At 38.3% G+C, this 14176-nt stretch overlaps 1 protein-coding gene across 3 annotated transcripts in view; it reads left to right on the top strand.

Annotated features, from left to right (window-relative positions):
• Positions 1–14176, top strand: part of NOVA1 (NOVA alternative splicing regulator 1) — a 280986-nt gene that overhangs the window by 261755 nt on the left and 5055 nt on the right. For all 3 annotated transcript variants that reach the window (XM_075065498.1, XM_075065497.1, XM_075065496.1), the window contains one exon: positions 14062–14176. This exon is cut by the window's right edge. In XM_075065498.1, the coding sequence (XP_074921599.1) occupies positions 14062–14176 (115 nt within the window). The remainder of the gene's footprint in view (positions 1–14061) is intronic.

The raw sequence follows: 14176 nt of genomic DNA, 5'->3' as shown, positions 1-14176 counted from the left end.
CAAATACTATGATAAGTGCTAGGTTGTCCTATAACTTAGTTACAAAGTATAGAAATCTTTTCCTAGACCAATGTTCTGGTATTATTAGCTTGTTTTGTTCTCTGACCCTTGTCAGAAAGCACCATGACAGCCTCTGAAAGAAAATATTCAGAGTGTCTGTGAGAGGAGACCCTCATCATATCAACATGTCAAAAGTCTCTGTTAACATTATGGGGTTATATTGTCCCCTAGTCCAGTTAAAGGTGGTTCTTATACCTGGAAGACATGCATTTATTAGTGAAACTACATTCCTTTTCTAATATAGATTCTGCCAATTAACTTTTTTTAACCTTAAAAGGTATGGATATTGAGCTATTGTTTCTTTTAACTGTCCCGTTCCTCTTTCATTAATGCCATCTTTGAGATAAGTCTTTGTTGACATGTTAATTGTGTGGTTCCTACTAGATGAACTTCTCATTTTAACAGTTAAGCAGACGATAAGACAATTATCTGTTCTGTTACTGCCCCTTTGCACTACCAGAATGATGTAAAGGGATCTTAAAACTAGCAGAGGCAGCCATTGGAAAAGATCCTCAAGATAAGGGGAGTCCCCACATGCTGTAGAACCAACAGAGTTGCTCTACACAACCTTCCTCACAGCCAGTGATATAGGTCCTATATAGGGACTGTGGCCAAATTTCCACTGCACTAAAGCTATTCTCAGTTGTGTGAACAACCCTAGGGAGATGAGGCGAGCCAGATGTAGTTCAGAACAGAAATCAAGCTGCTCTAACTTATGCACAAAAGTAGCTTAAAGTCAGATTTGCATCCCTTCACTTCTCCACTCTTACACTTAGCAGAACTTGGCAGAACAGAGACTACAGTCAGAAAGTCTGTATGTTGAGTATTGTATATATTATTAGACAACCTTATACACTTAATACAAAACCATAATTGTTAATCTAAATACAGCAGTTTAACTTCCTACCCTCCAGACTGGTCATATTTTTCACAATGGTCATATGAATATAATGCAATAATTAATTTGTCTTTCACCATCATTTAGTGTGTGCGTGTGTGTTTGTGTGTGTGTGTGTGTACACCTATATATTCTGTGGTGCAAATGTTAAGAGTTTTAAACTAATCTTCCATTGTTACTTCACAATTTTTACCTGCACACAATTTGTATGTACAGAATGGGGAGCAGTTTAAAAATATCAAGCCTCCCAAATATCAAGTGAATTAGCCATGCCACACATTGATGGTACTAGGAACTGTGCAGTGTTCTGTGTGTATGTGTGTGTGTACAGGTGCTATGTCAGATAAGTAATATTTAACAAAATTCCTTCCTTTAATTACTAGTATCACTTAAGATGGGGAGGGGGGAACTGTTCTATTTACTGCATATATGCTGCAAGAATAATTTTCAGAGGCCGAGATGGAGTAACTCTAACACTGAAGTATCAGAGGGATAGCTGTGTTAGTCTGGATCTGTAAAAAGCATTCACCGACGAAAGCTTATGCGCCAATACTTCTGTTAATCTATAAGGTGACACAGGATTCTTTGTCGCTTTTAACATTGAATCAACTTAACTCCATAACAGAGAGACACGCTTGTTCCATAGAACCCTTCTATGGAAGCTTTTCATTTGTTTTATTTCATGAACATACTTATCCATTAGATTATTTCAGCTGTGACTTTCTAATACTTGACTTTAGTTTAGTGTAAATAGAGTAGGATACTATACTTGTCCTGTGTAAGGAACAGGACTTTATTTTCTTTTCGAATCATATGAATAGTGGGACGATGATGCCCTTTTGTTATTTTCTTCCTGAGTTGTTCCTTGGATGTGAACATGCCATACCTATTTTCCCACACAAATAAGCAAGTGATAGAGTCATGTGTTGTGTTATGGTGGTAGTTCTTTCCTCCAAGCTTGAGCGAGCAGTAATTAGGAGTTTATTTTTTTCTGTCATTGCATACCTACTGGGACCTTTTGAGAGAGTTGCTAGCTTAGTGCCTCTCTTAAATTATTCAACTACAATCATATTAGTGTGTTACTCTGAAGAAAGACTAGTGCTTACTTAAAGAAATTAAGAATTCATGAAAATGTTTCTATTCATTTTACTCTTTGTAAAACCCTTTTTCAGAATGTGGTGCCTAACCATGACAGTATCCTTCATTCTTACATAAACTGTGTTGGCTTCAGTGCACTTATATGAAGAGGAAATAAGCTTTTGCCCATGCACAGACTAGTCCCTTCTCTGGTCAATGGTTCACAGGTTGACTGTTGATGTTACACATTGGTTGAGAACAAGGGAACGCAGCTTCAGTTCCAAACTGGCAGAAAAGTTCATGGCCAGGAGTTTCAAAAAGAGATGCCTAAAGTTAGACTGGTGAATCAATTTTTAATGGACTGAGTACATGATCTGGTTTTCAAAAATGCTGAACATCCAGCTCGCTACTTGTATTTAGAGTTCTAAATATGTATCTAGAAGTCTAACTTTAGGCCTCATTTTTGAAAATTATGGCTCACGACTTTTTAAAAATAGACAAGGATACTGTCTAAAGATGGTAGGGAATCCTGGAAAAGAAGAACCCAGTTTCAATGAGGTCATCATCTACCTTCCTAACTGAGAAATAAATGTTAGAGCCTACCATGACCTCACACCCAGATACTGGTCACTATGCCAGGGATGCCATTAAATCTTGTTCAGAGAGAGATTGAGTCCTTTCTCTTTCATGAGAAGAGATGTAGGCCAAGCCACAATGGAGCTGAGAAGTTGCACTAGCTCCGTACTACTTTTGTCACTCAATGGAGACTGCTCTACCCTCCCCCCCATTTTATAGTAAAGGCCCCAAAATTGCAGTCTTATTATGGGAAAGAAAAACTAGTTTAGCAAGTACACTACAGTAAAAGAAAATGTTTAGTAGATAACAGATATGCCCGGTATAGTTAAATATTTTAATTACATTGAGGCTGTATTGCATGTATTAAATATTTGTATGTACTCAGATAAAATTAGTCTAGAGCAGTGTTTCCCAAACTTGGGACGCCGCTTGTGTAGAGTGAGCCCCTGGCGGGCCAGGCCTATTTGTTTACCTGCCGCATCCGCAGGTTCAGCCGATCGCGGCTCCCAGTGGCCCGGTTCGCTGCTCCAGGCCAATGGGAGATGCTGGAAGCAGCAGCCAGCACATCCCTCGAACCGCAACCACTGGGAGCTGTGATCAGCTCGACCTGCGGACGCAGCAGATAAACAAACCAGCCTGGCCCACCAGGGGCTTTTCCTACACAAGCAGCATCCCAAGTTTGGGAAACACTGCTCTAGAGAAAAAGTAGATCAGTGTGAATGAATACCAAAATAATATTTTTGTTTTCAGAATCTTTTTCTTTTCTCCATCAGCATAGTGTTGCCTTTTTCTTTTTTTTAATCTTTCCCTTCTTAGAGAAAAATATGTTTCTCAGGTTACCATGTCCCAAGGGGAGACCATAGCAAAACCTAAATGTACATCAAAGAGACAAAGAGATTGTCTTCCGAGCATTTCAAGGCTGAAATTTCACTGCTTTGAAAATGTTAGTTTCAGGCTGGCCTCACTAGGAGACTCTCACCAGTGCCCTCTGCCTCAAAGAAATAACTGGGAAGAACAGTTGAATGATGAATTGATCGAACACTTTAAGGACTCCAGGGAGCTTTAACTCAGTGTAGCTCTCTACAGAAGCTCTTCTGCTTCTGAGGTCAAGTATTTCAATTGAGGTAGTATTAGATAACTTATGTGGCAACACTTAGCAGAAAAAATTGTCTTTTCTGCTAGGAAAATAAATAATGAGAGCATAGGAATTCTCCTTTGATTGTTACTAGAGAGACAGTTGATGAAAGAGTGTATTCCAAAATATGTAGTAATAATGATGACAATTAGCTCTTCATACCAAGATCCAAGTGTGGTCCTAAAAGTCCTTTACTAGCCATTGCAAGCTGTAGTGATTAAAATCTAAAAGTCAGCATTTGCTAACAGTCACAGTTGCAGCTGATATACCTCAGTTTTTTCCTTTTAATTAGCATAGAAAATAACTTTAAAAAAACCCAAATATCTCTGTGTAACTGTTAGTAAATGTTGACTTTTAAATGGCAAACACTGAAATTTTCTCAAGATCGGAATGAGATTTTATTCTGCTAGTTTTATGAAAGTCACTGGACTTGATCTTGACGAATCAATTCAGTCTTCTCCATTCCTGGAGTCGATGTTGCTCCTGAATTCAGTGTATCTGAGAAAATGTATGAGCTATTTATAACTTCACATTAACTACATTTTCTTATGGTCTATTCAAGTTTGTGATCCCACCAGGCTTTTTCAGTTGTTTGCTTTTTTAATATAATCTTCAGGCATAATAAGAAACATTATAAAACATATAGATAGCTATGCCATTGAAAACCCATGGAATTTTGCAGGTATAGAATTATTAATGTTCCCGTTTTTCAGAAGGTGGAAATCAGTAAGCAACCTGATCAACTGTGTTGTGTCCTATGGAATTCCATAAGAATATTTTGTTTGCAATAGCTCTGTTGTTTCTTGTGTACTTGCTTCTTCCCCTATGGGGAATTATAGGCTGGTTAGTCTGTGTATGGGAAAGAGCCACTTCTTTCTTCAATCTGCCTTGCCACAAAAAGCTCTCAGTGAGCTGTGCTCCCCAGCACAGTGAAGGCATGTGCTCCCCAAATCCTACTGCTCCACACTGCAGAGTGAATTGAAGGTCTGGAGACTTTCACAACCTTGAGGAGACATAGCACCAGATTTGCCCCAGGTTGTATAGGCTTTATTATATGAATTGTATGGTTTGGTTCTTCTGTGTACTGTACATTATGGATATGATGAAAAAATCTTGTAAGATTAGCTGTAGCAGGTAGCCCTCTTCGCGCTGTACTAGAGCTGTTTATACTAGAGATATTGATCAGTGTCCACAGGAATACTAACTTAAGCCTTATTTTTGTATCTTCATTTTATGTATTAACTTCATATCATATTTCTTTATCTTCTTTGGGTCATTTTTAAATATTCAAAACAAATCACTTGTTCATTTTTTCCTGTCCGTAATGATGTTGTTAATAAATGATTTGTCATGAATCACGTATTAACCCAGGAGAATTTATTACTTACAGGTTTAACAATACAGGCTTTCATTACCTGACTGATAAAGAGCAATAAATGGATTCTAAGTACTGTTTTAATGAGATTTTTTATAGATTATTTTTTTTTAACAGTATGCTTATGTCACCATGAGTAATATCCTGGTGTCTGTAAAGAAAAAAATGCTTAAATCTTTTTAAAAGTTAGCTTTCAATACTGACAAGCTTTTGCTCTATGGAAGCTAACAAACCACTCTTGCTGAAAGCAATGTTTATTAGTAGGATTTAATAGGAAAATTTTAAAAATCTTTTGTCATTAAAAATATGATGTAGTTTTGAGTGTCATTCAAAAATCCTATCGTTTAGCCAACAGTATTAAAGGAGGAAATTCATAATGCATTTTTAGGATGTCTTGCAGGTAAGATGACCAGACGTCCCTATAAAATCGGGGCTGTCCCGATACTGAACTCTCTGTCCTGGGTCCCAACCAATGTACGATCAGGATGCCATTTGTCCCGATATTGTAGGGTTGCCAGACCTCTGGTTGGCATGGGGCTTGCAAGCTCCCTACCTAGCTGGCTCTGCACAGCTCCCCAGAAGTGGAAATCTCTCTCTGAGTCCTAGGCGCAGGGATAGCGAGGGCAGCTCTGCGTGCTGCCCCCTCTATGAGTGGTGGTTCCGCCGTTCCCATTGGCCAGGAACCACAGCCAATGGGAGCTGTGGAGGTAGCGCCTGCCGGCAAGGCAGCATACAGAGCCACCTAGCTGCACCTCCATCTAGGACCCAGAGGGAAATGTTGCCACTTCTGGAGAGCTGCCTGAGGTAAATACAACCCAAACCCCAGCCCTGAGCCCCCTCCTGCACCCAAAATCTCTCCTGGAGTCAGCACCATGAAAACCTCCTCCTGTGCCCCAACTTACTGCCCCAGCCCCGAGACCACCCCTTGCAGCAGGGGCCTGAGCCGGAGCTGTCCGCCCCCACATTTGGCTTGCAGCAGCAGCTGCAACCACGCGGCATGTGGCGGGGGTCAGGGCTGTGCGCCGCCGACTCACAGTTAGGTTGGAGCTGGGGGCCGGGCAACCCCAACCTGCGGCATGTGACAGGGGCTGGAGCCTGGGCTGTGTGTCTCCAACCCACAGCTTCCATCGGGGGCTGGAGTCGGGGCCATGCACCACCCCACCCGTGGCATGTGGTGGGGGACTGGAGCCAACAGTGGATGACCCGCAGCATGCAGTGGATGTTGGAGCCGAGGCCCTGCAGTATGTGGCGGGTGCCAGCGCTAGGGCCATGTGCCCCCCCCCCGACGTGTAGCATGCAGCTGGGATTAAGCTGGGGACCTGTGACCCATTGCATGGGGTGGAGGCAGGGCTGTGTGCCCACCGACCTGTGGCATGTGGTGGGGAGTAGAGCAGGGGCCACGTGCCCCCCCCAACCTGCAGCTGGAGGCGGGCCATTCTTACCTGCAGCTTGCAGGGGGGGCTGGAGCCAGGAATGGAGCCTGGCTGTAGGCACCCCTTGCAGCTTCCTAGGGCTGTGCATCTCCCTCGTCTGTGGTTCCTCAGGGAGCTGTGAGTCTGTGGCTGCTTTAGTTCTTGCTTATAGACTTTAAGGTCAGCAAGGACTATTAAGATCTAGTCTGATATCATGCATAACAGAGGCCATAGAATTTCACCCAGTGATGCCTGCATCAAGCCCAATAACTTCTGGTTGAACTAGAGCATATCATCTAGAAAGCCTTTGTGCCACTCTGGTGCCACAAAGCACCCATAAAGCTAATGGATCCAGCCCTTTGAGGATTCTTTTGGCAGTGCAGAATTAGCACAATAGCTCTAAACCAAAGTCTTTGCAACTGAACTTTTTCCAGGAAAAGGGAGGAAGGTTGTGGCCTTGCTTTAAACAAGGTCAGCTGGGAATAATTCTGAGACCAAACTAGCACCCAAAGGCCTCGAGCCTGGGAAATCATAAAGCTATTTGAAATCCATCTTTGTCCTACCTCTGCTCCTGCCCGCAGTACAGCTCAGCCAGACCAAAGAATCTGAATCATAATATTTCTTTAAAAAGTATAAATAATCTTTCTGAAAATGAAATCTGACATTTATTTTGCTACTACAAATGTAAAACAGTTCCCAGAGTTTGCTAACAATATTTGTATTTGTAATACTGAATTTAATGAATTAGACTTTAAATTAATTTGTGTAGGTGACTATAAAGTACAAACAGGGTAACATATTTTGTTCGTTTGTAGGTGAGCTGCTAAAATAATTTATCTATTCCGGGGCTGCCCAGCCCCCCTCTTGCATGCTCACTGAGGTTCCACAGCACAAGGGATTTGAATAGGACATGGGGAGACATGCAGTAGGTGTGCACTCCATGACTGGCATTGAGCCCCGAACACAGCAGTAGAAGGAGGGCAACGGGTGCTGGTACAAGGGATCTGCTACTGCACAGATCTTCCACTCCATCTCCTGTGTGGGGGACAAATTTAATCACCTGATGTAGGCAATAGTATCTTCCATAGAATAGGTCTGCTGTGCTTGGGGATGATGATTCCTTCCCCACTCCTCTGAGTATCATTCAATTACTAAGAAACCTAATTAGAGCTTTTGCTAGGGATTGGGGCTCGGTGTTAAGGTCAAATACGGATCCAATCAAAGTCAGTAGGAGTTTTGCTAGTGAATTAGGTAGGACTTGGATTTGGCCTTTAAAGATTTTATTTTATTTCATTGCCACATCATTGCGCACTTTCTTTCTTTTAAGCAATTCCAGTAATAATATTATCTTATATTTACATCATGTCTTTCAAGCAAAGCATCTCAAATTACTGGACTTTATAAACACAGTAAACATTCAGTGATTTGTGAAATAAAGCCATGTCTGAGTGCATTAATGGCAACAGGTAGTGCAACACTATGCAAGAAAGTAGAGCAAGAAATGAAGGACTGAAACTGTAGGTGATTTTAGAAAGGCAGTATTTTGAATTTAGCCAGATGACTGAGACTGACATCACAGCTCTTACTAAAAGTACCATATGATCTTTACTGATCACAGCAGTTAGGACTTCAGTTTTACATTTCTTCTGAAAGATGTTTCATCTGAATGACAGCTTAGTATGTGTGAATGATTACTTCACTACACACACTATAGGTTCAGTAACACAGTGAAAATCCATGTTTATGTGCGCTTGTATAATTCAGTAAGTAACCAGCACATTATTTCTTTCTTAATTATAAAAAAGTGAGAAGTGTAAAGGAAGCTACTCAAAATACATTAACACTCCTCTACAAATGTAATTTGAAACTCATGAAACATTAATACATGAAGTAGGTAATCTTGTTTTTATGTTACATAGAACAAAAAAAGAAAGAGATGTGACATTTCATTGTATGTTATTAAAACGATGTATCATGGAGAATTCATTTTCTTCTTCTCTTCCACTCGGAAACTTTTGATTTATGTTTATACAAGGAAGAAGGACCTATACATTGAATTTTTGTGCCATTTTTCATTATACCTTGGAAAGATATATTTGTCAATGGCTAAGTTCTTCTGAGAAGAGTGTGACCATATGTATAATTGAGCAGAGACAGAATTGTAATAATTCTCCTCTTTCAGCCCACAACTTTCACTTGCAAGTAGAAACTGCTGTTGGAAAAAGATAGCCTTTCCATATGGATGTTAGACCCCACATGCAGCCACTGGCAGAAAAACAGTCTCTGCTTCTGCACCTGCAGCTGGCTTTCCTTCCACACGCTGACATCAGACTATTACAATTTGGAATGTAAAGTGGGAAGAAGGTTTTTATTTGCCTATAAAGTTCAATAGTCTGACATTGGCATGTGAAAGGAAAGTCAGTATTCAGGTGCTGAAAATGGGGAGAAGTGTCAGAAGTGTGATAAGCCAAACCTTTCAAATGGTCCAGGCCCAAATATGGGACACAGTGGGTGACAAAGACCCAAAATGAGGGACAACAAAACAATTATTCATGCAAGAAATTTAAAACGCTACAGGATACTTTCCTTTAGGATAAATAACTCTTCTGTAACCTCAGTTCTGAGTCTTCATTTCTGATGCAAATAACTTTCAACAATAAAAGTAGGCACCAACTTTTGTGGAAAATAGTTAACTTTGTTGCTAAAATGAAAGACCTCGAGAAGGGTAGGTTCAGCTGAATGGAGGATTAGCAACTGGGTCCGACTGGGCGCTGAAGATCATGGGTTGGGGAGGAGCCAGGTTAGGCTGGTTGGAACAGCTTGTGACGTTTTTAGATGTAAATATATCCTTGCTGTATCTGCGGCACTATACAAGTGCATGGGAGCAAAGTTGCATTTAGTATAAAAAGACAGTCCAGTTTCATTGTCAAGCTGACTAAAGTACAAATAGTAAATAAAGAGCATAATGAGAAAAAGTGAAATAGATATATACAATTATTTTATTATTGTATAGTAATCCAAGATGATTGTAGAACAGGAAAGACATTTTTAAATTCTGTATATAATTTTTATTGTTTTGGTGTCCCTCATCAGTCAGGGGTGTGAAAAATCCAAACCCCCGATTGATGTAGTTATGCCATCCTAGGGTAGGTAGGTGGCACGGAGTCCATTTCCTCCCTGAGACAAATCTCCTAGACCCATGGTAGCAGTGCATTTAATCTGCAATCAGAGGTGCTAGGGTGGGTGAGCCCTGTCTCTTTCTGCCAGGCTGTCTAGCAATCCCAGGTGAGATAAGTTAGTTAAGATGACTACAATGTGGAATTTTGATGAGGCAAGTGGGGCAGAGTCCAGATGGAGTTCTGAGTGGTTAAAATAGAACTGGTGAGTGTGGCAGACAGAGAAATTAGAGGGGGAATTTGGAGATCAAAATGCAATTAGGTCAGTGTGAAATAGATTTTTTTAGGGAAGAAATATGCATTTATTTTGGGGAGGAAAGAGGTAGAATTGTTTCAGGGTGGGAGGAGAGAGGTAAAATGAGTTAGAATAACAGATTGCAATTAGCTGAAGTGTATAAATGTCACAGAAGGAGAGGAAATATTAGGAGAGATTCATTGTGTGGGTTATAACTAAAAGTAATGAGATGAAACTAAGACAAAAACTATATTGAATAGCTGGAAAAAACATCTTGATGGTTGCATGTATTAGGTTATTAAATAATCTCCATAAAGAAGTCCTATCACTTGGGACTTTTATAACTAGAGAGGACAAAATTAAAGAAGAGAATCCCATGTCAGCAGGGCTATGAAGAGTTATTTCATAGACTATCAGGGTTGGAAGGGACCTCAGGAGGTCATCTAGTCTAACCCTCAACTATTTTTTGCCCCAGATCCCTAAATGGCCCCCTCAAGGATTGAGCTCACAACCCTGGGTTTAAGCAGGTCAATGCTCAAACCACTGAGCTATCCATCTGCTGTAATTAAAACTGAATTTTGGTATAATTTAGAGTTTTCTTTAAAACTTTCATTTAGAATCGCCTTTACACAATATTTGATGTGCTTATACATCCAAACAAAATTTATTCCTTACTGGGATTATAATAGTAAATCCAATTTCTGAAGGGGATTGTCATTTAAAGAAGAGTTTAATAATGAGAACATGTAATTCCCTATTTCTAAAAGAATTTGATATTTAATAGGTATCAGTATTTCAGTAGGTAGAAAATGTATAACAATGTCTAGAATCTAAAAATTATCACATTTCTTCTCCGAAAATAAATTGTAATAATTTGTGTATTAAATTTGTATTTTTAAGTACTGTACAAAGAATTATTGCCTATTTATCTTCAACATTTAAAAATACTCATGATAGTGTTTCTTATTGTCAGTGACTATGATGCTTTTACTGGAGAACTGAAGTTGTGGCTTTACACTGAAAAGTGACTATAAAGTTGACACCCTTTTTACTCAGCAGATCTGCTCTCTGTGTATTTATAGTTATATCTTATTACTTACATGATTATATTATTATTAGTTTTTTTACTACTGACAGTTCTGCAGATCAAACATAACTATGGGAGAGTGAACTGGATTTTGCATGTGACAAGAATAGTTCAATTAAATACCTAATACTGGATACTTTTGCAACCCGACTGACTTCAAATTATGTGCTCTGTTTCACCTATGCAACTCCACTTAAGGCCAATATTTGTATCTGGGGTCAAAATTCTGCCTCCAGAACCTTTAATATTAGTGATGAGGCACTCTCCAGAATGAACTCATTTTGACTTTCAGATTCCATGCTGAGTTTGCAGAGTTGGCATTTATTTTTAAAAAATGTGTAAACTGAAATTTTGATATGAAAATCAGTGAGACATAATAGATATGAAGCCCCACAGTGCAGTTTTAAGGTAGATCCTACCTGCCAAGTCATTTTTTAGAGTAGAAGTGAAAAAAAGTACTTTGGATGATTCCTGTAGATGGACTGAAACTCATAAATTTAAAATTAGAAAACTCATATTGAATTATTTTTAATTAATGCAAAATTTCATTGGACTAAATAGATATATATTGGGGGGGAGTTTATCTTGTGAGAGTTCATATACCTTGCTTATGAAAAATGTAAAAAAGGACTTTAATAAATCATGTGACTTTACTTAGATATTGTGTGTGCAAATGGTAAAACACTCACAATTGAATCATGATAATAAAATGTATATAGTCAAAATTAACTTGTTTTTATTGACAGTAAGAATCTAACCTTCAAAAGTGCATAGTTAGGATCTGAGTCTGACTTCTGTATTTAAGCAAGACACCCACTGATTCCAGTAGAAGTTCTGATAAGAACCAGTGAAAGCACCAGCCCCGAAAGGTTCAAAATGATCTTTAGTTTGATGGGGTTTGTTCTTTTTTAAAATCAGCTAAGTCAGTATGCCTTTCTGTCTTCCAACTAGGCTTTTATACTGCACCTATCACTGTGGTATCTGACTGACTTGCCTGGCTATAATGGCACAGTGTGCCCAAGGCTGACAAGTCACAGCTACCGCAACCCCCCAAAGGAGCTTAGCATGGCATATACCATTGGGGTCAGGTAAGGTTTTTTTTCAGTATGTGGCACAAACCTTAAACCTTCAAAATATATACTACAAGAAATGCCACATTATTGAGCCGTCTTGGCTGATTCCATGTTCCCTCAGGAGCTGATAACTTTGCATTTCAGAAGATGTAAACAAAAACAGATAGGAAGGTTTCAGCTAAAATACTTAGCAATTATTTAGTATTTTTTGTCTGTAGATCTCACATAACTTATATGCATTTTATCCACGTTTTATAGACGGAGAAACTGATCAATAGAGATGTTAAGTGGTTTGACCAAGTTCACACAGTATCTCAGTGACAGCTTGGAATATAACCAAGGTCTCCTGATCCTGTGCCTACAGGCTCCTTGATATTTAGGTCTTGAAGCACAGAACTGCACTTAACTCATTTTTAGTAAATAAGAATCTTATGCTTTTATTTCTTTAATTTTACATAACATCTTTTGGTATTGATGAAATGTAACTGAAATGTTAGAGCTTAAAAACTTCAGATTAGATGCAAAACAATTCAAACATTAAAATCTGTTATTTTAGATTAATATTTTGAATTTGCATATATTATTAAATGGAAAATATTAACCATTCTCAATTTTTTAAATGTGTCATACTTTTAAAGATTTGACTGACACTCTCAGCATATAGATACTGAGGTGACTGGTATTTTATTAAAACCTAAAACAAATGAATAGGTAAACTAGAACAAACTTATTTTCTAGGGCAGACATTTTATTTGAAAGTTAGCCTCTTGATGTTAGAATAATAAGATGGTCATGTCAGAACAATGAAAATCACTTTAATTTTTTTTATACTTATGTGTTTTTATTGTTGCTGATATTGAAATGACAGATTTTGGTAAAAACAATTTCAAAACTGAAAACTATTATCCCCATCTTTCTACTACACATAACTTTAATGTATGAATGAGAGGATGTCAATATGTCAGTGTACATGGAGGTTTGTGCAGAGAAGTTGTTGTGTTAACAGAGTATTATAAGACATATGATATATTAAAAGATCAAAAATATTTTTAAAGAAATGTATATTGCAAACAAATGTGAGAAAAATCACCAGTATACTATGTTGAATTTTTAATTTTTTGGGCCTGATTCTCTACTCACAAAAATGTGAATCGGAAGTTAATCTATTGAAGTTAGTGTAAAACTTGTTTAAATGAGAGGAATAGTCTGTTCTTTTAGGGAAATGCTCCTCACTGAAAACATTTCAGCAGAGGTAATAAAACATGTAAAAATGACACATCCTATTAATTAAACAAATTTTACCTTTCGAATGCTCCCTTCTCTGATGGTGCTACATTTGCATAAGATGAATAACATCTTATCTTGCATAATACATTTCTATATACTGGTGAAAGTCAAAGTTTGAGCTATTAATTTCATGTCACATTTGGAGCTAAGCACATCATCCAACCATTCCTTGCTATATTTGCTTTTGCCAAGTGCTTTTATTTTTATTATTATTATTTTAAAAGTTATAAGGCAAAAAGTGATTTCAGACAAATTATATCAAGGAAGTTAGTCCTTTGCTTTAATCTGGAAGGAAAAGATACAGGATGAATATGTTCAGTTTGATGTAATATTAAACATTCTTTCGCCACTAGCATAGCATCTGCATTTGTTTAAATTTTTTGGTCTGAACTGTGCTAAGCTAAAGGGAAAACATTCTGTGGAAGAATTATAAATATGATTTTTTATTATTCCCCTCAGTATGCCTTCTGTTATACATTTGTAACTGACATCAAGCATTACAAAATGTGGTGAGCTACACTCTTTTTGTACTCATGAACTTTTATCTTTCTTTAAAAAAAAATGTTAACTAATTTGCTTCGTTTTTCTTGCCTGTTATAGGGTAGCTAATTATGATAGTATTTATGCACAAAGCAGAAGTATTATTTATATATATTTTTTTTAATTACAGGTAAAGATTATAGTTCCCAACAGCACAGCAGGTCTGATAATAGGGAAGGGAGGTGCTACAGTGAAGGCTATAATGGAGCAGTCAGGGGCTTGGGTGCAGCTTTCTCAGAAACCTG

The sequence above is a fragment of the Chelonoidis abingdonii genome, chromosome 4 (genome assembly GCF_003597395.2).
Source record: "Chelonoidis abingdonii isolate Lonesome George chromosome 4, CheloAbing_2.0, whole genome shotgun sequence".
Lineage (NCBI taxonomy): Eukaryota > Metazoa > Chordata > Testudines > Testudinidae > Chelonoidis > Chelonoidis abingdonii.
Note: the sequence above shows the minus strand (reverse complement) of the source record. Positions and strands in the feature narration are given on the sequence as shown.